Genomic DNA, 24,120 nt, shown 5'->3' with positions numbered 1-24,120 from the left:
CCCCTCAGCAAGGCAGACCAGGGAAGGCAGCAAGGAGCTCCCACAAACCCTGTTTGTTCCACACGAAGCCAAACTCCACCCTCACGCAGCTTTTCCAGCCTGGCAAAACCCGGGAATCGCTCCATCCGTGAGGGCCGGCGGAGCAAACAGAACACCTCAGGTGCACGGGCCTCACCTCCCGCCGGACCCCCAAGGCACCTTGCTGGCCCACCTGCCTCCCCAGCGGCCTCAGAGAATGAAGTTATCACGGAGAGAGCCCGTACCTGGCCTAGCAGAGCCCCGCGGGTGCCAGCCTCGGGCGGGTGGGCGCTCCGCCGGTGGCGGGGCTCGAACCCGGCACCACACGCCCTCAGCCCAGGCGCCACCGGGAGCCTCTCCCCGCGCCTGCTGCCGCCTCCCCGCCAAGCCTGCAGGGGTCGCTGTGGCGGGAGCGCGCAGTTACGCGAGCCGCGATTGGGCGGTGCTGAGCCGCGGGCCAATGGGAGGCACCGTCTCATCCGCGCTGCCGCCCGCCCGCCTCCGGTGCCATCTTGCCGCGGCCGCGGGGAGCCGAGCGCGCCCGGCCATGCCGCACTTCCAGGCTTGGGAGGAGTTCACCCGTGCCGCCGAGAAGCTCTACCTCGCCGACCCCATGAAGGTGGGATAACCCGGGCGGGAGGGGAGGGTACACGGCCCGGCCATGGGAGCGGCGATGTGGAGGCGGCTCCGGCTGCGCGCAGCCCGGCGGGGGCGGCGGGCGGTGTTGGGCTGGGGGGGAACGCTGGTGCTGGACGGGAGAGGCAAGAATCGCAGAGTCTCAATCATTTAGGTTGGAAAAGACTTCTGAGATCGTCGAGTCCAGCCTATGGCCCAGTCAGCCATATTAAGTAGACCATAGATAACCCTAAGTGCCACGTCTGCTTATTTTTGGAACGCTTCCGGGGATGGTGACCCCACCGCCTCTCTGGGCAGCCCTTTCCGATGTTTAATCACCTTTATATGAAGAAATTTGTTCTAATGTCCTCCCTAAACCCCTCCTAGCACACCTTAGGGCTGTGTGGAGGTTGCACCCTGCTGTCCGGGAGTTTAGGGAGCGATAAGGTCGTTCCTGAGCCTCCTTTACCCAGGCTGAGCAGCCCCAGCCCCATTGCCCTGCTCCGGGCTCCCTCCGGCTCCTCCGTGTCCTTCCCGAAGCGACAGCCCAGAATGGGACACAGCACTGGCACTGTGGCCTCAGCAGTGTCGAATACAGAGAAAAAGCACTGCGAGGAAGGTTATTGGACCATCCTTTTCTATGGAACGGGAGGAAACTCTCATTTACAGCCCCGAGAGCATCCCTGGGGAACGGTGTTACAGGCGGCGTTATTGGCAGCTGGGATGAACCTCAAAGGCTGAGCTTCAAAGACATTGAGCTCATACCTGTGTGTTGGAAACCGAGGTTAAGAGTTCTGCTGAAGTATCAATTATAAGCTTATTTTATCAGTCTAGAGCATTTAAGACCTATATTATTTGAATTTGTCCTTTCATAGGGTCAATATGTTGCATTGTTGCCTGCAGTGATGTTTCAGACTGGAAGGAGTTTGCATCCTAAAGAATAATTCCTCAAGGACTTAACCCCTTGGTTTATGACTGTTTCTTGTTTCTTGTTGCTTTTTTAAATGCAAATATTAAAATTAATCCCAGTCTTCAGGAAAAGCATTGTTGTTCACCTAAAAAGCAGCACAAAAATGTGATGTGAAACTCACACCTGAGAAATCTTCAGTAAAAAAGGCCTAGTGTTCTTCACCAAAAATAGGGGAACTAGAGAAACCTTCAGAAGATTAAATTAAACCTAATTATTTAAAGCAGATTAGCTCTGCCTTTTAATTAGCACAGATACACCATATGTGGTTGCTGCTGATACTAAAATTGCCCAGTTTGGCCTTCCTAGGCTCTGTGACATTGAATTAAATGAAAGAATGGATGTCACTGCAGCTGGGAGTTGCTCTTCCCTTTCCTTAAAGGAAATCTCTTCCCATCCATGGCAGTAAATTTGGTTACAGAGGGGTTTATATAGGCCCTGTTGTCGTAGCACAAGTACCCTCCTGTTAATTTGGCAGAGAATTAGGAATTTCGTAATAGGGCTTGCTGGGAAGCTGAAGGAAGAGCTGTGGGAGATGGATGTGTGTTCTGCAGCCAGGTACTGAGTGGTTCTGCCTTGGCAGGAGCAGGTTATTGATAGATTGAGTGTGTTCCAGCAGGTTACTGATACACTGAGCGTGTTCTGCTGCCTGTGGCAGCCTCCTCTGTGCTTTTGGGGCTGCTCAGCAGGGAGCTGTGCTCTCACACTGCTCAGGAGGTGGCAGTTTGTCAAACAGAAAGGGTCAGTCTGTGATGAGATCCGCTCTGGAGCAGGAATTCCAAAATGTGTTTGTAGCGAGGGAGTTGACAAATCACTGTTCGCCATTAGCACAATAAAAACTGTTTGCAGTGTGAGTTCAGAGTGCTCTCAAAGGCCACCTTGCTTTGTTTCTGATGTTAGCTGAGGCTGCAAACTGCTCAGGAGGAGCCACTTAATGCTCAGCCACTGAGCATGTGGATTTTTACCAGTGTGGCTTTGAGAACTTTGGTGGTTTGAGGGTCCAGAGGGGCAAGGGTGGGTTAGAGCTGGGGGCAGGTGGCTGCAGGACTGGCTGTGATGATTATCACAGCAGAAAAAGTGGTGATGTTGAGCCTGCCCCACTCAGCTGATCCCTTTCCAGTCCTCATGTGGAGCTGTTGTTTTCTGAAGTATTTCAAGCCTACAAACACAGACCTGCAGTTGGTTTTTCTGGGGTGTGGCACACAGCCAGGGGTGTCTCCTCTTGACATGACCCTCATGGTTTGTCCTGCCTGTCTCAAGGTCTCTGCAGCTGTTGTTGCTGGATTTGCAGGGGTTTTGAACATGCCCAGTGCTGACCTTGCTGATGCTGCTGGAAAACCAGCCTGGACTGTAAGGCAGGGAAATGTGGTGGGTCAACTTCCACACCACCCTGGCTGTGGGATTATGTGCAGCTCCCACAGCCCCAGAGCTGGGGAGTGCCACAGAGGGGCTGAAAACATGGAGCAGAACATAATTATGGAGCAGAACATAATTATGGTCAAGGGTAGTCTGAGTGTGGGTAGACTCCCTTCAATACCTGCTGAGAATTGTTATCTGTCAGTGCTGATCCCTAAAATGTTTTTCATTTCAGGTCCGTGTTGTCCTCAAATACCGACACTGTGATGGGAACCTCTGTATCAAGGTGACAGATGATGTGGCTGTAAGTACAGAGCACATTCCCCTTCCAGAGCTGCTTGTGCCACTCACAGACTTCAGTTTTGCTGTCAGTCACCTTGGGAGCTCTTGCACACTGCCTTGAAAGTGCCTGACAGTTCTCTAAAAACTTGTACTCAGCCTTCCCTCATTGCTGTGTCTGCATTGACACTGACCAGTCCAGGAGCATTTTCAAACTGGTGTTTACTGGTGTGAGTGGCTCCTTTTTACCTGCTCAGAGTGGTGAAATTCCCTTTTTGTGGTTATGAGACTGAGTGACAGCAGTGTTACAGCTAAGGAGTTGTTTTTCTGCAGCCCAGGCTATTCTGGTAGTCTGCAGTCCAGACAGGGTATTCTGCCCTTCTCTTGCCTTCAGACTTGGAAAAGAGTCAAATTTCTTCTTTCCAGGAAAAGTAGTCTGGCATTGGAATGTCAAGTGCCTGGAATGGATGAGAAACTCCAGTAAAGGCCCTTCTTGATAGGGGAATGGGGCTTGACATGGGTGAGCTGTTGGGTGTGGGGCACTGATAATGGGGAATTTAAGGGTTATTTTGTGGAAATCTCCTCTGGGGAAGTTGGAGTCAGGTGATTCACAAACATAAACTCTTCTGGGGTATTAACTACCTTACCTGCTTTCAATCAGAGAAGGGTGTTACACCAGGTGGGGGGAAATGGGGACTGGTTTCAGGATTTTGGTTGGGTTGTTTTAGTGTTTGGGTTGTTTTTGTTTGTTTGGGTGTTTGCTTATGTTAATCAGATTCTGTGTTCCCTATTTAGGACTGTCTTGGAAAAACAGGTTTTGCTTGGGATAGGAGATCCCCTTCAATGGGAAATACTGAATTTTATGTCCCTGGCAGTGTAACATTAAGGACTGTGAAAGGCAAAGTAAGCTTGCTTTCAGAATATAAAGAATTGGCAAGTAACTTCAGGTTTAAAATCTGTTTCTATATTTAGACAACACAAAAAAAGTGCAGCTTTAAAACCTAAGTTTCAACAGCTTTTTGGAGCTGGAAGAAACTAGGATAAATTCTGAATTTCCCTATTTTCAATATGGGAGGCATGAGCATTAGGGAGAAGCTTAAAAGCAAACACACATAATGTTTGTGCTCTGAAACAGGGTGGATGTGTTGGTGCTACCTCCTGGTAACTGCTGAACACTTCAATGCTCTCCTTGTTTTGTGTGCTCCAAGCACAAATGAATACATAGCAGCTACAAACAAGATAAAAAGCAGCAGAAGTGAGATCTGATATCAGCAACTTTGTCTTGCAGTGTTTGCTGTACAGAACAGACCAGGCACAAGACGTGAAGAAGATTGAGAAATTCCACAGTCAGCTCATGCGACTCATGGTGGCCAAGGAGTCCCGCAGTGCTGCCATGGAAACAGACTGAAGGGCTGCCAAGAAAATCACTGCTCTGCTCATATTTCACTGGAAACAAATCTTTGGGATTGCAACAAAAAAAAAAAAAAAAAAAAAAAAAAAAAAAAAAAAAAGACTGGGGCAGGAGATGCTTTTATGTACTGAAGTGGACTAGTGGACTGATGGCAAGTCTGAAGCATTTTCACCCCTCAGACTCCACTTTGGGAATCTAGGAGAATAAGTGCTTTCAATTGAAAGCTTATATTTATTTTTGGGTATTAAGCAACTATTCTTACACGTTAGGTATGCTAAGAAGACAAGTAAATATTTTAAATCTACAGTATGTTAATGCAAATTTGCTAGGCCACAGGCATACTTCTGGAAAGTTACTGTAAAATCTCATCTAGATTTCATTGTGTTCATACCTGGTGTATTCTCAAAATGAGAGGGTTTATTAATCACATACTGTAGCATGGTGGCTGGGTTTAATAAATACTTACATACATTATATAAATCTGTTGGGTTTAGAATAACAGATGTTTTCTGAACTGAAATGTTGAAATTGCCAATTTGTATTACCACTGTTGCTGGCAGCACTCAGTCATAAGATGTACAACATTATCTATAATGCAGTTTGCAGAACTCTTATATTGGCTAAGTGATTAAACTTCTGTATCTCAAAAAATTAAAACAGAACTTCACTTGAATATTCCTAGAGATCTGTGAGAAGCTGGGAGGGTTTTTTTCTGCTTGTGCAAATACTGTTACTAAAAAACAGTCAGTGGCTTTTTTACATACTTGAACTATTTTGTACAAGCAGGGGTTTGTTTTCCCATCCTTGCTTCAGGCAGAGTTGAAGTATATCAGCAAGACAAATTCTAGAAGCTCTTGCCTATTATGCTAATAGAAAATATCCAGCTGAACAGTACCCAGATTCCTTACTCCAGCAGCTTGTTAACTGCAATTGCAAATGTTACATGTGGCAGGTGGATGTCAGCCAAATGGATAAATGGATGCAAACACCTTAATAAATACTTAAATACCACTGTCAGAAATAGACCAATGCTCCTGTAGCTTAGATGTGTTTCTCACAGTAACTTCTGGTAGGCTGATGGAAGCTTTAATTGTCTCTTGTAAAAAAGCTTTTTGTTTGAAAACCCAGTAGCTAAAATTGATACTTGCTTTGACTAGGTCTTGCATACTTGAAAACAGAGGAGCATTTTCATGTAATTAGGCTATTGATATAACTAGGTGCTTTCAGAACTGATTTTTTGGGGTTAAACCAAGCCACAAAAGTAAAGCAGGACCATACTTGTAGTGGCATTTTTATATAACAAAACAATCTATTTAGGTAGCTACCTGCTGTCACTTACATAAAAATAATGGAGCTACTGGGAAGCAGTGGACTTTCAACATTTGCCAAAAGCTTGGAGAAAACCCACCAGGCTTGAATATTGCATTAGAGTACCCTTGCAGCTGAACACAGAATGTTGCACGTTGTTGGAAAATACTGCAGCACTAAATTCCTGGTGACTGCTCAAAATTCTGGTCTGCAACAGTGACTGGTATGTGTGTAACATTTTTGTATTGGCTTTTGAAATATAAATAAAGCCAGAGAGAAGGCTGGACTCCGTTCATTGTTAAGCTTTCATGAGATACTGTAATACTGAAATTTTTATTTGGTGCTCCAAATAACTTTGCTAATATTTGCAATAAAGTAGTACAGAGACTGGGTGTAGCAAGTGGCTCAAAGGCTTCAGCTTTATACCCCAGCAGGTTTTAGAGGAGGAGCAATTACAGCACTGTATATTAGAGCAGCAGTTTTCAGGCAGAACAGGCAAGGGAATACATTTCTACTTTTCTAAATTCAGAAATTATTTCCCCAAAACCCTGGAGAAATACTGTTGCCACTTTTGTAAGAGTGATGTGTTGTTAAGCTTGTTCTCCATATACTTAGAAAGAAACTATAGAGTGGTTCTGTGCAGCCAGAATGCAAAAGAAAATATTACAAGGCTGCTGCTTAAGAAAATTAAATGGTATGGAAACTTGTTCAGAAGAATAGAGATGCTTCATAACTTAATCCTGGAATTTCAGCCATTTCCATACTGTGTCCATGGGGCAGTGGAGAAGCTCTGAATTCCCAGCTCTGCCTCTTCCATGCCTGTGCTCTTGCTGAGAGTTTGTGTGCTTATGTACACTGATCCCATCCCTAATAAACATCCCCTGAGCTGGTCCATCGTGTTGCCAGCTACTTGAATGTCTCCTCTGCTTTGTGATTAAAAATCAGTGTATTGTGGCTGTTGCAGCAAAGGGGAGCTCACAGTCCCTGGATCTGCACTGGGCAGCCCAGCCTGCCAGGGACTGCTGCTCTCAGCCAGGGGCTGTGCCAGTTTCAGGCTGCAGTCAGGCAGGAGACATGGGCAGCCTGTGCAGTGACAGACAGGTGACCTTTGCAAAAATGGAATGATGGAAAAAATTGGATGCTTTTCCCTGCTACAGCCAGTTCTGTTGCTGCCTTCAGTAATTGTTCTATTTAGTGAGAACAGTTTAATAAAAAGATAGGGGCCTTGTTATTGCTCCAAGAACTTGGGTTAGTTTACCCATGGAATTTATTCTGTTTCTCTGGGGTTTTCACCTGCTGGGTTCCCTGAGTGTCTTGATTTTATTTCTTTGTGCAAAGCACTTCATATCTGAGCTCTCTGTTATATTCAACTACTTACATGCAATCACTTCTGTTTCCAATATTAGGGGCTTGAACCCTGAGCTGCTCCACATGTTATCCATTGTGGAAGGGTATTCTGGAGTGCAGAGAGATTTTTAAATTATCTGTAGAAGTGAGAAGAAGTTTGGTCACAGGTCTTTGTTTTAGAGAGCCTTTTGAAAAAGGCTTTCCTATTAATAGTCCTGACCTAACTTCTAGGAGTGACAGGTTTATTCTGGAAAACTGGATGCTTTGGTGCTGGAGTCTGTCAAAATGGGAAATGGAGCCAAAGCCAAGCAGGTGCTTTTAAAAATGTTTTAACTTGTCAAAAGAATTATGTTTCATCTCAGTAAGTTTCTTCACACAGTATAAAAGTGGGTAACACTCAGCATTTTGCTGGAACAAATGTGAGGAAACTGTTTTCTGTCAGTAGGACTGGGATGATCACTTGTTACTGTAGGCTGGTCTTAAAGGATTAAGTCATTTTAGATGTTCTTATGTGGTATTTTCTGGGTCTCCAGGATGAAGGAGGAATTGAGAATCTGACTCCATGTTCTTAGAAGGCTATTTTATGATATTATATTAAAGAATGCTATATTAAAATTATACTAACAAATAGAGAAATGATACTTACAGAAGGTTTAACAAGATACTAATTAAAACTCGTGACTGCTTCCAGAGTCCTGACACAGCTCGACCTTGATTGGTCATTAAGTAAAAACAATTCACATGTTGGATAAACAATCTCCAAACCACATTCCAAAGCAGCAAAACAGGCAGAAGTAAATGGGATATTTTTTTTCCTTTTTTTTTCTGAGGCTTCTCAGCTTCCCAGAAGAAGAAATGCAGGCAAAGGGATTTTTCAGGAAATATAACAGTGACATTCTGAGGTGTCCCTTCTGCTCTAGGGAGGATGAATCCCCTCACTTTGATCACCTGGAAGAGGATGGAACCACAGTAACCTTACCCACCTGTGCTTTCTCACTGTGGCCTCGGGCAGCACAAACCTCTCACAGGAATTACTCTGTAACACCTCTTCAATGAAGTTTGGACCTGAAATGGAAGTACAGAGAGAATAAGTGTCTTTTTTTCTGTAAATTTATTACCTAGGCTGCAGATTATGCACAAGTCCAGACCCTTGAAGATTCTGTGAGCATTAGTGGGTGTCCTTAGGGAGAGGAGCTTAGTTGGAAATTGATATTCCTTGTACAGTGCTGTGTGCTGAGGGACCTTCAATTGACTGAAGCAAAGCTGTTTTGATCAAATAAATCCAAGGAGTCCTTTTGTTAGATAACTGTCTTAAAGGAGCTTCACTTTTAAAAAATTTTTTTTAGGAAAAACTAGTCTATGAAGAACTACATCTAATTCCTTGCTTGTGTTAATAGTGATTTGCTTTCCAAGACATGGGGGTGTCTCCTCTGAAATGCCAGTACTACTTTAAGGGTAGATGCTGTGTGACTCAACACAACTTTTGTTTATAAAGATATTATCTGTTAAAAAGAGCTTTGGCAGTTCAAGGACTGGTATTTAAATACAAGCAACGGTTGAATTGTCTTTGTTGCTGGGGATGACATAAAAACATGCCTTTCATCTCTCATTACTTTCACATAAGCAGATCTTCAGTCTAAGTGGACTCTTCAGGCTGGCTTTCAGATAAACCTCCCCACCCTGATGCTGGGCTGAAGTGTTTGAATCACTACAGACTGGAGACAGATGTGGGCTTTTTAGTCTGTAGAAATGTTATTTTTGAGATGAGAATGATGCTTAAATGCATTTTAGCAGCAGATTAGTTACTCAGCAGAATGCAAAGCGTGCTAGTTTGTTAACCCCTGCTTGTTATGCAAAATGTGTGTGTGCCCAGTACCAGCTCCAGCAGAATAAATGCTCCTGAGAGAAAGTGGGCTTGAACTGGACCATGTAACACTGAGATCTGTGGGAACTGAGCAAATAAAACCATGGTCATGGCACGATAGCAGAGTTAACTGCCTTCCTGCAAGCCCAGGCCCATGCTGTGGAGCATGAGCTTTGTTCCTGGTGAAGGTGAGTCCTTATGCTCCTACACTGTGCCAAGGCGGTTGTAGGGGTGTGTTCTGGAGCCCTGTGATGGGAAAGCAATTACTTTCTGCCATTCTAAAAGCATTTTAAGCCCTGGGTGCCATCCCTGAGTGCTCTGGTTTTCCAGCAGGAGCCAGTGTGCTGGATCCATTATGACTCCTCAAACAGACAGTTCCTGGCTGTTAAGAATATTTGGATTGCAAAACCAAGAGTGTAGAGTTTCCCTTAGACTGTAGTGCTGGTATTTATGAAAGTGTTTTCCATTTAAATCAAGACCAGCTCTGAAGATATTTTGCTTTGTTTAGCAAGTTTTGGTTTTGTGCTGACATTCTTTTGCTGCCTTTTTGGTGGCAATTCTTGGTAATTTTTTTAGAACTTAAAGCATCAGTCATACCATGAGACCTGGGATAGATTGGTTTGGTTTTGTATAATTTCTTTTGAAGCTGTGTGTGCGTGTTGGGTTCTTTTTCTGTCTAGAAGAAATGTTCTTCTGTTCATGAAAGGACTGGTCTGCATGTCCTGCCTTTACTGAGAACCTTCCTGAGCTACAGGCTGTGCTTCCAGCAAGATTCCAAGGACTGGCTCCTTGGAGAGGGGCTTGAGCTCTCTGCACACCTCCTCATGGCTGTGCTGGCTGGTAGTGAGCAGAGGAGAGCTCAGGCAGCTGAAATATGCATTTTAACTGGTTTGCTCATGCATGTAAATGCAGCCACCTCCGCTGCAGCCCTGCTGGCATTGTGTGCCCGGGAGATGAAAGGCTGGCCCCGGGCGCTGACAAATGAGCCCTGGCAAAGCGAGTGCGGCTCCAAATGTTGTTCTGCAAAGGCATCCGCTCGGGAAGGAGTCAGCAAGGCAGGGGATGAACCAATGCCTCACACACGTCCTGTGAAATCCGGGGTTTTGCTTTAAGTTGCCTCAAAAAAATAGATTTTTGAATTTGGGGGCAGGAGGCAAACTGAGCTTTCATTGATAGACAGTGAGAGACATAATTCTCTCTCCCAGAAAAGTCTGCATTGTGGGCTCTTGGGGATCAGTTATTGGATTAAAAGGGAAAATAATCGAGGTGTCAGCTCTTTTTTTCCTGGAGAAGCACAGGGAGAAGAAAGAGAAAACAATTCTCATCTCTACTTGCTGCTCCTGTTGTTTTTGCACATGTGGAATGTGTTAGGAAGATTGTTTACCTGAAGTGATTTGCCAATTGGATTCTGATGAGGATTGTTTTGTTTCCTTAACCAATTGGGAAAAGCTGTGTCCTGGCTGTCTGGAGACAGTCACGGGTTTTCTTTAGTGTTCTTTACAGTATAGCAGCTCTTTAATATAGTATAGTATAAATAGTATAAATAAAAGTTTAATAAAGCAATTATTCAACGTTCTGAATCAATGGAGTCAGATACCAATCATTCCCTACATCAGGGACTCCCTATATTACTATAGGGTTTTTTAAAAACACATTTTCTGTGGCAGTGCTCCCATGTAGCTGAGGTCAGGAACCAAAGGAATAAACAAATTTCATCAGGGATTGTTGGTTTGTGCCCAGAGGCAAACCTTCTGTGCTTGCTCACACAGCAGAGCCGGGTCACCCGTGAGTAAAACCCTGCAAAAAAGCAGTCCTGGTTTGAGCAGAGCAAACAGCTGCTCTGCAAAGAGCTCCTGAGCCTCCACAGATGTTGGTGGTGCCATGAATGTGCAGGCTGGGACTCCACAGAGCCTTGGCTGCTGGTCCCCCTTGCCTCTAGCACTGGTTCCAGTGGGTCTGAGCCTCAGCTGAGCTGTTCCCATTCACCAGAGCATCAGAAAACCCCTTGATGTTCTGGAGAGCTGCTGGTGTGGTGTTCCAGCTGGTTGGTGTGCTGAGATGGTCACAAAAGGTCAGCTGAGGGCTACTGGTTTCTCTATTGAAGGCGCTTGAGAAGGTAGTTTGATGTTCGGACTCGTTTATTATTTCTTATCAGAAATAGAGGACAGAAAAAATTGCAAATTTTCATTAGTTAAAATAGCCAAACAGAAAAAATGCAATAAAAAATAGCTTAACAGAAAAAAATGTAAATTTTCATTAGTTGAAATAGCCATTGTGCTGGCTTTGGCTGGGGTAATTTTCTTTACAGTGGCTGGTGTGGGGCTGTGGTTTGGGTTTGTGCTGGGAGCAGTGCTGATAACAGAGAGATGTTTTTGCTGTGGCTGGGCAGTGCTTGCACACATCCTCAGGGCCTTTCCTGCTCCTCACCCACCCAGCAGGGAGAGGCTGGGAGGGGCCAGAGCAGCCCAGCTGACCCCCTGCCCCAAGGGACATCCCACACCAGGGAATCCTGGCCAGCAGGTAGAGCTGGGGAGGAGGAGGAAGGGGATGCTGGAGTCACTGATCCCCAGTAACTGCTCTGTGGGATGGAGCCTCTCCTTCCAGGAGATGCCTGGACACCTGCCTGCCCATGGGAAGCTGGGAATTCATTCCTTGGTTTGCTTTTCTTGCATGTGCATCGTTTAAAGTTTAAACCTCTTAAAGTGTTTTTATTTCTATCCATGAGTTTTCAGACTTGTACTCCTCTGAATCTCGCCCTGATCCTGCTGGTGGGGGAGTGAGTGAGTGACTGTGGTGCTTGGCTGCCAGCTGGGGTTAAACAGTGCCAAGTATCTGTGTGGAAGCTGTAATAAAGGGTTGTGACCCTGGCACACAACACAGTTGCATTTTTAACTTTCATCCCATAGAAGTTATGTTTACTATGAAATTCAGCACAGTCTTGTTTGTATGTAAGTGAAATCTGTGTAGTCCTACAGAAGAAAGATGGACTGCTCCTAATGTTTTTGGTGTCTCAAGAAAAGTAGTACAGAGTAGTTTGTGAAGAGAGATGCCCCAAAAGGGGTAGAACTCAGCCAGCACATTTGGTGTGGAAGAAGAAAACTACAAAAAAAGACAAAACTTACAGAACAGTTTAGGGACATGTTGCTTTAAAGAAGACTAGGTTTTGATTTAGGTACTGTTGCTGCTCATAACAAAAGAGAGTGAGAGCTACACCAAAGGCTCTGGGCAAAGGACTGCTTGAGCAGACTGTGATGGTTGGGCTGAAGAGGTTGAAAGATGTGAAAGGAATCTGTGATCACAGGTCTGTCTGTCTGTCAAGAGCCCAACAATCCAAACAGGAGCTGAGATGGCGTGGGGCTGATGGAAAAAGAGGATTGGATCTTAGGAGTGAAGTCATAGCTGAAAACTGAGACTGAATGGTAAAACCCCAGAGATGATGAGGAGTTCAGTGTTTGCTTGTTTTGTTTTTCCTGGTGGGATGAGCTGCTACAGCTTGACCTTCTGAGGCTTCTTTAGCTCTCTCTGCCCAAGTTTGAAGACAGACCTTGGAGAATACGGGTTCAGAGAACAACAACACACGAAAATCCAAGTTAGATGCATTTTCAGCATTTTCCTTCTGTCAGGCACAGTCTGTCTTTCTCTTGAGTTCTGCCACCTGAGCTTTTCATTCTCAGTCTCAAGGTTGTTTATTGTACCTTATTTATAAAATATTTTCTCCTGTCCTGCCAAGGTCTGTTCAGCAAGACAGTCCAAGGCACTCTGCCTGCCCCTGGGCAGGTGTTATGTCTTTATACTAAAAACCACGTGTACAATGTTTACAATTACTTTCCAATACCTATCACCTATGTTAGACAGTGAGCTGCAACTCTAAACCAATCCAAAAGTGCCAACATCACAGCAGAAGATGGAGGCCAAGAAGAAAAAGGAGAAAGGCTGGACACGCCCAGATTCCTCCATCTTGCCCCCTGAACCCCCATTCTAAAAACCCCAAAAATCTATTTTTTCACCCCGTGATAAATTCACTATCATTCTACTTAAACTGTCGCGGCTTGCAGGTCTTCATCTAAGGTTGGTAGTTTGCTCCATGGGTCATAATCAAAACCAAAGGCGTGTTGGGCTCCGTGCCAGGGTCTCTGAGACCCCCGGCAGGGGTCTTGGCCATCCAGGACAGCCAGAGGGATGTCCTGAGTTCCGACAGGCGGATCCCAGCACCCAGCGGCTCCCAGCTCCCAGCAGCTCCCGGCTCTGCCCAAATCCCGCAGGGCATCTCCCAGGCGGCGTTCGCAGCCCGGGACGCTGCGGGGGCTGCGGGGACAAACCTGCGGTGCTCCGGAGCCTCTGTGCCCGGACAGAACGACATCTCCCGGCGGCTGCGGAGCGGGGGCGCGGCCCGGAGGCTCGGGGGGCTCGGTGCCCGCTCCGGCCCCGCAGGTGAGAGCGAGCGGCGGGCGCGGTCCGGGATGGGTTTGGGACGTTCCCCGAGGGATGCGAGCGGTGCCCCGGCGGGGAGAGGAGCTTTGGCTCCCCGTGCACTAAAGGAAAGAGATTTTCCATCCAGTCCGTGTGTCCAAACCTGCGGGCGCTGAACAGAAGGTCCGTAAATGCTAGGGATCTAAAGAGTGCGCAGGGCTCTGCTGCCGCTCCAAGGGTTCCTGACAATGGGAATAGTTCCAGTGTGGATAAAGCGCTGGGACCGCTGGGGGCTTTGTGCTGATTTCGGGAACAGGAAGGTCCTAATCGGCATTCCTGGTATCCCCAACAGCTGGAGCCAGAGGTAAGGTCCCTGCTAATGGAATAAAAACATTTTAAAAAAAGGTTTTATTTTTTATGGAATAAAAACATTTTTAAAAGTTTTATTTTTTATAAATAAAAACCATAAAAAATTTACCAGTGCTTATGGAATAAAAGAAATTTTTAATGTTTTATTTTTATAAATAAAAACATAAAAATTATGTTATATATATAGAACATATATATAGAACATATATATAACACATATATATAACACATGCATATGTGTATATGTGTATATATATGTATATATGTATATATACATATATACATATATATACACATATACATATGTTATATATATGTAACATATATATAGAACATATATATAGAACATAATTTTTTGTGTTTTCCATAAAACATAAAAAATTGTTTTATTTTATCATTAAACTTTCCATAAAATTGTTATTTCTATAAAATTGTTATGAAAATAACAATTTTATTTAGTGTTCCTCAGGAATGTGGCCAGGTTTCCCTGTTTAGTTAAAGTAAGTGGCTTTAACTATTGGCATGTAAATGCTTTCTGTTTGGTTTATTTGCTTATTTCTAAATGGGGATATGAAATCGAGGTTTTATTTATTTATGGATAATTTTGCCAGACCTGAGGACGATTTGATTGAGTACTTTATGCATAATTCCCTTTGCTGAACAAGCGTTTTAGGCATGAGAAGAAAACCTTGTAAGTTTAATGCCCATACTTTGTTGCATAACTGAGCAATCTGCAAAGACTAAGGAAATTATGTCCTCCGCTCAAGATGGGTTTAGTTTGTCAGAATTCAGCTGGGATTTTGATTGCCCAGGAGTTAAAACATACCATTTCCAAATGGATTGCTTAATTTTCTAACCCTATTGAATTAGGATGCTTTCTCTTCCCTTCTTTTCCCAGCCTAGCTTTACCTTAAATAAGAGAAATTGGTAATTTTAGGTGAACCTACAAGATAGGATCAGTTTTAGAAGCCAATGTCTCAGAGTTATCAGAGAGCCACAAAAGCAGGGTTCATATGTGGATTGGCCCTGCTCTTTGGGGATGCTGTGCTTCTCCCCTGAAGCAGATATTGCTCTGTTTGAAGTAAGCTAAAGCTGAGGCCTGAGTGCACAGATTGCTAATGCTTACTGAAAATCGATGGAAGATAGTCCCCAAAAGCAATTAAGCAGCTTTGAAAATCAATCCACAGTTGAAGTTGTCCAAGGACAGGGATTAGATCTTTGTCAGAGCTGAAGTCTTTGTGGGGAAGGTCCTGGCACAGTGTCAAGTTCATGGCTCTTTGTTCCGCATCTTTTCCAGCCTGAATTCATTTCCAGTCAAAAAATCGTTAAAAATTTGTTCAAACTTGTGTGTGATTTGCTAAACTCTGCTGGCTTGTTATTTTTCCCAGAATTTGTTGTTTTATTTCGTGTGATCATAGCATTGAAGTAAATAATTTGAAATAGAGCATGGTGGGTAATAACCAGTGCAGGCAAAATCCACATGCAATTTGTCTGTATGAATTGCCCAAAATAGGCTTTGGATTACTGGGTGTTTTAAAAGGTTTTTTTGCCCCCTGTTGATTTACTGTACTTTAAGTATTTGGTCATTCTGTAGGGTAACACCGTTCCTTTCAGCCTGTTTGTTTATCCAGGGTTTCAACAAAGCTTTCAGACCTGCCCAGGATTTTTGGGCACCAAATGGCAATGTTTTAATCTTGTAAGCACTGTGAAATAAGCTCAGGCTCCTTAGTGGAAGGACCAATTTGTTCTGAGTAATTACAACAGGTAAATGAAAGTGTTAGGGGTAATAATTCTGGAATAGTAATACTCCCAGAAATTCCTGTTGCTTCAGTAATAGTTTGTCGAGTAATTTGTCAGTGGAGAAGTGGCAAAGCAGGGCTGGGGGTGGTAGGTGAAGCACAGCTTATAGCTCTAGGCAAAATAAATTGATTATTTTACATGTTCCTATGCACATTTCTTGTTGGAGTATTCAAATTCTGTGGGCAGATGAGCAGAGGTAAAGCCTTGCCTTTGTGGCAGAGTGTTCACTATTTCATTGAGCCTACAAGAGTATTTTCTCCATGCCATGCACAATCCCAGAACCAGGGCAGACTTCTGCAAAGTGCAAGTTCCAAATGTGGCAAATAGATCTCTAATTACTGTCTAAGTCCCTGAAGAAAAGTCGCTTGGAAAGTAGAGCATCTTGCTTCTCTCTGAAGGGCTTTGGTCTGCTTGTAATTAATGTTGAAAATACTTTTTTCCCTTCTGAATACCACTGCTGAAAAAGTCCTGGATTCTTCCTCTGCACACATTATTTTTAATTAAAAGCATCACTGTGTGTGTAAATGGGTATTTACATAAATGGTAAAGCACAAAACATCATCTTCCAAAGTGGCATTTGCTGTAATATCTTGGTCATGCTAGACATGGCAGGATGGCTGGCAGTGATTTGAATGTACCCTGGGGTTTATGGCTGGTTCTTTTAAGCAGCACTCTGAGTTTTTTATATCTATTTGAGCATGTTGTTGTTGATTAAATGCTTTCTGATTGGCAAGGCTGGGAATATTTTTGTGGGAATTGTGGCAGCCATGCTTTGTTAGTTGCTCTCTCTGATAGTGCATTTGCCAGAATGAAGAAATGACCTGTGATCGTGTTTATGGAGGGATCCTGCTGGATTCAAGAACAGGAGCTGATTGCCAGGTTTCCTCTCTGAAAATTGAGCTGTCACCTGCCATTTCTCCAGCTTTTTTCTTTTTTTTTTTTGAAACATTTCTGCAGGAGATCACTAGGTGTAATCCATAGGACAAGAAAGGGCTCAGCAAACTTCTGGGTTTTGTTGTTTCTTTGTGTCTCAAGCAATTCTGCTCACATTTATTCCACCCAGCAGTCAAATCTTGTTCATCTTGTGAATTCTGCAGTTAGGACACCCAGCTCTTGCTGTCTCTGTTTGTTCTTTATCTGCAGCCTGGGTGGGCTTTGCTGTCTGATAGAAAACAAATCTTCCTCTCAGGTAAAACACCCGTGTTTGATGAATCAAAACCCAAGCTCTGTTGGAGGACTAAGCCCTCTTGGGTGCTTCATCAAGAGTGTTAATTGCTCTCATCTGGTGGGTACAGGTAGTGCATGTCTCTAGAAATCTAAACAGAACTTAAATATTGTTATTAAGGGAGAGATAAAGTAGCAGGAATTGTTCTTGTTACATGTTTACTCTGGCACATCCTTTTGGTGTTGCAGTTATTTGACAGAAAATGATGGCTACCATCTGTTCCCCTCCTCTGGCATCATTCAAAGTTCCTTTCCTCATTGGGAATGAAGTCTTTGTAGAGAGACAACAAGTTCTGATCTCTTCCTGTTTCCATAGTCACATTTAATATTCTTTATTCTTTTTGCATTTATAGCTCTAGGCAAAATGAGTTTATTATCTTATAGATTATTTTGCACATTTCTTGCATTATACTTGGAGTACACAGGTTTTGTGGCCAGGGAGTCTGGTGTCCCAGAAAAAGAAGGAAAACTGAAATAATAGATGAAAGGAGTCTCTCATGCAGACAGATATCATTGAGGGAGGAGGGATATCATCAAGGAAGGAGGGATTGTGGCATCATAGAAAAAGGAGGAAATGTGGAAAAGTTGGACATCACAGAGGATTGGGGTTGTCTCACACTGAAGAAGGAGAAAGTGTCACACACGGGGAAGAGAGAGTCTGGCACCATGAAGGAAGGAAGGAATCTGGCATGAATGAGGAAGGAAAGGAAAGGAAAGGAAAGGAAAGGAAAGGAAAGGAAAGGAAAGGAAAGGAAAGGAAGTCTGTCATCATAGAGGTGAGAGGTAATCTGCCATCATAGAGGAAGGACAAAGTGGTGCACAGAGGTAAGAGTGAGTCTGGCATCAGGAAGGAAGAAGAAAATGTCATCACTGAGAAAGGAAGAGAGAGGTCTGACATCAAAAGGCTGGACATCTCAGAGGGAAGAGGGAATGTGGTGTCCTGAATGAAGGAGAAGGTCTGGCATCACTGAGAAAGGAAGAAATCATCAGAGAAAAGAGAGAGTCTGACATCGCAGACAAAAGAAATAATGTGATGTCACAGAAAAAAGCAGAAAATCTTCACTACTGGAGGATGGAGTCTCATCCTAAAGGTAAGAGGGAGACTGATTTGACAGAGGTAAGAGGATGTTTGGCATCACAGATGGTGGAGGTCATCTTGCATCACATGGAAGGAGGGAATTTGTCATCACAGAGGTTTGAGGGAGTCTCACATCATGGGGCAAGGAGCTCATTCTCATTCATGCTGCCCTTGCTACTTGGAGTCATGATCCTCATTTAAATTCACAATGTGCACCTTATCTGTCTTGCAGTTTGCTAGAAAATTCCTCTGGCAGTCTTTATATTCATTGTTTTTATCTCCACACCTTCTTTTAACTGAAGGGTTGTCATGTACTTTGTTCTTTCGTACCTCAAACTGCTTGCACTCTTTTTTTTATTTTTCTCCTCTAAAGCACCACATATACATCAATTCTGCATGTTTTAATAATTAAAGGTTTCAGTAACACAGTTTTCTAACAGTGCTAATACAAAAAGCTTGTAAATCTGCTAGCTGAAAAGATCTTTCCCTCCCTGATTCCATGGAAGAATCTTAAGAGACTCAGAGTGATGGAAGATCCTGCAGTAAACAGGAGGGGACATGCTGTGCTGTACCACCAAGCAGCTTGGGATGAAAACAAGTCTTATCTGGAGATCAGGGCAGGCAAAACTTTGGCAGTAACACCATGGCAGGGCAGGAGGGCAACCTTTTACTCTGCACTGCTGGAGGATTTGGTGAATCTAAAATTAGAGCCCAAATTTGCCTTAAGGCCTGAGGAACAATTACCCCAATCTCATTTCCTTATCTGTAACATCTCACTCGTTTGGTTCATTTCCACCTCCTCTGTAAAATGCAGATGCTGGCACAGGATGAGGTGGTGAACCTCATTACTGCTAGAAGCTCTAGTGGAAGGCCAAACAGAACCACGTGCGGCTCATAATTTCTTTTCAGACACTAGGAATGAAATGTTGAAGTAAAGCTCAAGATGTTGTGGCTAAGAATTGCTTTAAAAACTTGTTGCTGGCATGGTATCCTTTCCTCTTTTAACTGGAAGATGGGGTTTGAGAGAGCTTTCAGCTGTCTTCACCCTCCATTGTATGCCAGGCTCTTGTCACTTCTCTGCACCTGTGCAAAAAACCTCTTCTTGCTGGGATTTGAGTGTCATTAAATAGAGTAAAGGCTGGATAGGATAAATAGGATAAAATCTTTGCATGATCTCACCTTGATGCATTATTATGGTAGTTAGAACAGCTCTTTCACCCTTAATTATCACGAACAGTGCTGATTTAAGAGTTCTTTCATTGCTTTTCTGCCTGCAGAGTCTGAAACAGAAATTATTGCAGATGGAGAGTGTATCTCTTTTCTCCTGAATCATGCACACAGTCATTAGATCACGTTAATGGGCATCACACAGATCCCAAGCTGGATTCTGTCAGTTTGTGTAGCCTAAAGGCTTTTTTTAGACTCTTGAGAGAGAGTGGGTTTGTTCAAACATAATAGAAGCAAAATAAAGAAAATTGAGATAAACAAATCATGGTTTTAAGCAGCACAGAATAATGGGTAGGACATGGCTTTAAAAGAAGAAGTAATGTTGCTCACATATGTGTTGTTGTAAATTGAGTTTCTTCCTCTTAAGAAAGCAGTGATTTAAATAATGATTGGGTATGAGCTTTGTCTGGCCAGTGGTTACAGACATTCTGCCCCTGGGTGAGGCAAAGTACATGACAGTGAACTTAGTCCTGTGCTATTTTTCTTTTATGCTTAGTTAGACTTGGGTCTCAGTGCCTGTAGGCTTTCAGTGTGGTACTGGAGAGTTCACAACAGATAGTAATTGTAGGACAAACGAGGTGGGAATGTGTTGTGCAAGGTGCTCAAGCACTGCTCTGGAATAAAGGGCCTGGAGGGACAAGTGCTGTAAGTGCCAGCTCTGGGTGATGCAGAGGTGAGAGATGAGAATTGACTCCAAGTTCTCAGAAGGCTTCTATTCTATTCTATTCTATTCTATTCTATTCTATTCTATTCTATTCCACTCCACTCCATTATCATTACATTATATTTACATTACATTATATATACTACATTCTTTATATCTTATATATGATATTTTATATAATTAATATTATATAATATTCTATATATTATATAGAAAATATAATATATATTAAATATATTATGTATATCATATATTACATAAATATAATAATATATAATATATATTATATATGAAATGTATTTATATATTTTATATTCTATTTTCTATTATATAATATTCTATATATCATATTATAAATTATATTATATTATATTATATTATATTATATTATATTATATTATATATTAAAATTATACTAAAGAAAGAGAAAGGCTACATCAGAAAGCTAGACAAGAATGATAATAAAACCCATGACTGACCAGAGAGCCAGACACAGCTGGACTGGGATTGGTCATTAATTAAAAACAATTCACATGCTGGGTAAACAATTCTCCAAATCACATTCCAGAGGAGCAGAACATGGAGAAGCTGAGGCTTCCCATCTTCCCAGGAGAAGAAATCCTGGCGAAGGGATTTTTCAGAAAATATCACCATGACACAGAGGGGCACCCCAGAGCCTACCCTGGCCCTGCTGGTTGTTCCTGCTGGCCAGGGCACACAGCAGGTGAGGAGCTGCACAGGAGCAGAGCCTCAGTGCCAGAGCTGTGGGTGTTCCTCAGCAGGGAACCCCCAGCCTGGCTGGGAGCAGCCTGCCCCACTCCTGGGGGAGCCCTGGGGCAGTGTGGCTTCACTGCTTTGGGGACGTGACCTCCCTCCTTGCTCACAGCCTCCTAATTAATTTCCTTCTGTAATGGTTAATTTCTGATTGTGAACAGTCTAGGGGAAAAAAAAAAAAAAGTAAAATGGGATGATATCATCTCTTCCTGCTGTTTTGGAGATAGCATTGTGTGCCACCTCCCTGTGGCAATAAAAAATGTAAATGCTAAATTTCTTATCGAGACAAGGCAGAAACTCTGTTGGATTTGTATTTCCTGTCTTTGGTTTGCTTTGCTTTATTTCATCCCATGCCTGCCTCTCCTCCTCCCCTCCAATGTTAATGCAGCATTCCATGCTCACCTGGGAGATGTTATCACTTGTAGGCAAAGCAATTTCTGCCTTGCTAAGCTATTTTCAAGCTTGTCATGATGCTCCATAAACTACAGAAATAGGGAGATTTTCTTCTATGAGTGACTTGGTGGTTTTCTGTCCGTTTCTGGTGCAACATGATGGCAAAAATGTGGTGCCTGGAGAGGTAGGGACAGACTGAGGATGAAGCTGTGGGGACTGTGCTGTGTCTTAGTTCCTTTCAGGCTGTGGTAGTGCTCAAGGACTCTGTTCCAGGTGCCATGAGTTTTAGAAGTCCTTCAGTGGGGTTGTTTTTCCTTCAGGTCTCTTGGGGAGAGTAAGCTGCAATTGCTGCTCTTTGGGCAAAGCAGGGTGTGAACAAAGGTGCTGCAGCAGAGCTGTCTTTCTGGTAAAGCCTGATGTGGGATTTTATGTAGGGGAACAAAAATACACAGAAAAATCACTTCCAAATGGAGCTGTTATTTCTCCTGCAGGGTAATTATTAATCAATAAACCTTGTGTCTCTCAGAGTGTGCCAAGTGCTCCGAGCTGCCTTGCAGTGTGCTGGTAAACCAGTCGTGGAGAGAAAATGTTATTAACCCTAAAGCATGATTAGCCCTGAAAGCAGCAGAGTCACAAGTCCTGCCTCAGCCATGCAGCAGCAGTTTTGCCCTGGCAGAGTTTGGTGGCACCCCTAAAGCTGTCGGTGTTGTGCATCATTTGTGGCAGCTGGATGGTGTTTGGGCCAGAATGCATTTCCTGCATTAAACTGAAGGTCTGCACAGTTGATTATTTCTCCAAAAACATGTTTCAGATGGATTCTATTGCTGCAAGGCTGAGATGGATGGTTACTCTCAGGAGAGGGGGATTTTACCACTGAGCTGTTTCATAGGTGACCTCTCTGAAAATGAAGAGCTCTGTTCTCTGGGGCATCTCTTCTGTGTATTGATGAAGACAAAGCAAGAGACAGGACCCAGCTTTAACATAAATAATAATTGCTCTGTTCTTGTGGACCCCTTAGCTCTGATGTTAATGCACAGATAGGGGACAAATCAAAATGCAGAAAGGTGCTGAAAACCAGGAGTGTTTCCAATAGGGAGCTGTAAGTTACTGTAAGGAAGTTCTGGGGTTTTCTTGCAGAAGTATTTAATGAGATGTTCTTGGTCTTCTTCAAGAGGAGCTTGGTTCAGGGTTATTAACTGGGCCCATTGCATTTCAACATTTTTCTTTGAAAACATGTTTTTAAAGCAGCAAACCAAGAGCATTCCTCCTTGAACTCTTTAGGATAAAAGTACTGTCTAAGGTATTTAAGTGTTGTCTGCAAACAATATCCACCCTGGGGTACAGCAAAGTCTCAAAGCCTAAGGGCCATGGAATAAATGGAAATATTTCCTTCTAAGGTCTTGCCTTTGGTCACATAAAAAGAGGAAAAAGCCAAACCAAAGCATGAACTCCCTTTGAAGCACTCGTTTGTAAAGGCATTGTGCCAGTGTGGTTGCATCAAGAGACTTCAGACAATAAAACCTCCAGCACTTTGTTGTTGCCATCGCTGAAAAAATGAGGGTAGAAAAGTGTTATTGTACCTGTTTGTCCTTCCACATTCATGGTGCTGTATTGCTGCATCGTGGAACAAGTGTTAAGGAGCTGATAACTTCCACTTCACCACAGATCCCAGCAGTCATTAGCAGAGGAAATTCTGGAGCAGGATTGTCACAACTGAGGCTGCTTTGTGCTGCTCAAACAACACACGAGAGCTCCAGAGAAGCAGCTTGAATGGAGAACTTGGGAAATCACTGCTCTGAGTGGCCTCCTCTGGGCCCAGGCTGGAGCTGCTGGCAGGAACATGCTGCATTCCTGCAGCTCATCCCTCCCAAAGCAATCCCCTTGGATGAGCAGGTGAGGTTCAGATGCTGCTGATGCACTTGGTCCTTCCCTTCCCAGGCACTCACAGAAAAATGTGACACTCTTGGAGCTCTGGGGCCCGTGTTCATTATCATCAGGAATTTTACAGGCACTTTCAAGGCAACTGGGAGAGATTGAATACAGAGAGTCTCTCTGTTAGCAAAAAAATAACCCAACCAATATCAGAGGTGGCTTCTTCCAAGTCATGATGACATCCCATGACAAATCAATTTGTCACCAGTCCCAGCTTTCTGCAGTGGAAGTCAGGATTCTTGTGAGACCTGAAGCTGGTTTTGGCACTTACCACTGGATGGTAAACAAACTCATCCTCCTGTCTGAATTCACTGCAAAAAATGGATGTCTGTTCACACAGCCAGTTCTTTCCACCTATGGTCCAGGATGAATGCAAAATTCACACATTTGCACACAATCCCACCCCAGACCTTCTGCTGCAAAAATTCTATTTCTCAAGTGTCCTTGAGAGGAGATGGTGGGGAGCAGAAATGGTTCTGTTGCTCAGGGTGTGGACATGAGGGTTTCTGGCTCATGGAGGTTCAGTTCCTGGGCAGAGCAGCTCTCTCTCTGTGCTGGCAGGTGCTGTATTTGCAGGGATCCCTGTGGCAGGAAGGAATGATGAATCTGACTCCATGTTCTCAGAAGGCTAATTCATTATTTTATGATACTATATTATATTAAAGAATACTAAACTATACTAAAGAATACAGAAAGGATACTTACAGAAGGCTGAAAAGATAATAATGAAAACTCGTGACACTTTCCAGAGTCCTGACACAGCTTGGCCCCAATTGGCCAAAGAGTGAAAACAACTCACAGCAGAGTCCAATGAAACAATCACCTGTGGGTAAACAATCTCCAAACACATTGCACATGTGAGCACATCACAGGAGAAGCAAATGAGATAAGAATTGTTTTCCTTTTCTCTGAGGCTTCCCAGCTTCCCAGGAGAAAAATCCTGGGGGAAGGGATTTTTCAGAGAATGTGACTGCCACAGGCAGGGCTGTGGTGCTGATGCAGCAGGAGCAAAGAGAGCTCTGGGTTTGGAGGTGGCCCAGCCTGAACAATGGGGCTGGCACTGACAGCAGCTCTTCTGTTTGCT

At 43.7% G+C, this 24,120-nt stretch overlaps 1 protein-coding gene across 1 annotated transcript; it reads left to right on the top strand.

The window, feature by feature from the left end:
* The first annotated feature begins 512 nt into the window (after window positions 1-512).
* Window positions 513-6,350, top strand: SRP9 (signal recognition particle 9). Its single transcript, XM_054290338.1, has 3 exons — window positions 513-637; window positions 3,192-3,260; window positions 4,524-6,350. Exons 1-3 carry the CDS (start codon window positions 566-568, stop codon window positions 4,641-4,643), a joined length of 261 nt encoding a protein of 86 aa, XP_054146313.1. The 5' UTR covers window positions 513-565; the 3' UTR covers window positions 4,644-6,350.
* Window positions 6,351-24,120: the final 17,770 nt, after the last annotated feature.

This window comes from Melozone crissalis, unplaced genomic scaffold, assembly GCF_028551555.1.
Source record: "Melozone crissalis strain CALT ecotype California unplaced genomic scaffold, PUWL_Pcris_2 ptg000081l_1, whole genome shotgun sequence".
NCBI lineage: Eukaryota > Metazoa > Chordata > Aves > Passeriformes > Passerellidae > Melozone > Melozone crissalis.
The sequence above is the reverse complement of the archived record's forward strand: the minus strand, read 5'-3'. Positions and strand labels throughout refer to the sequence as shown.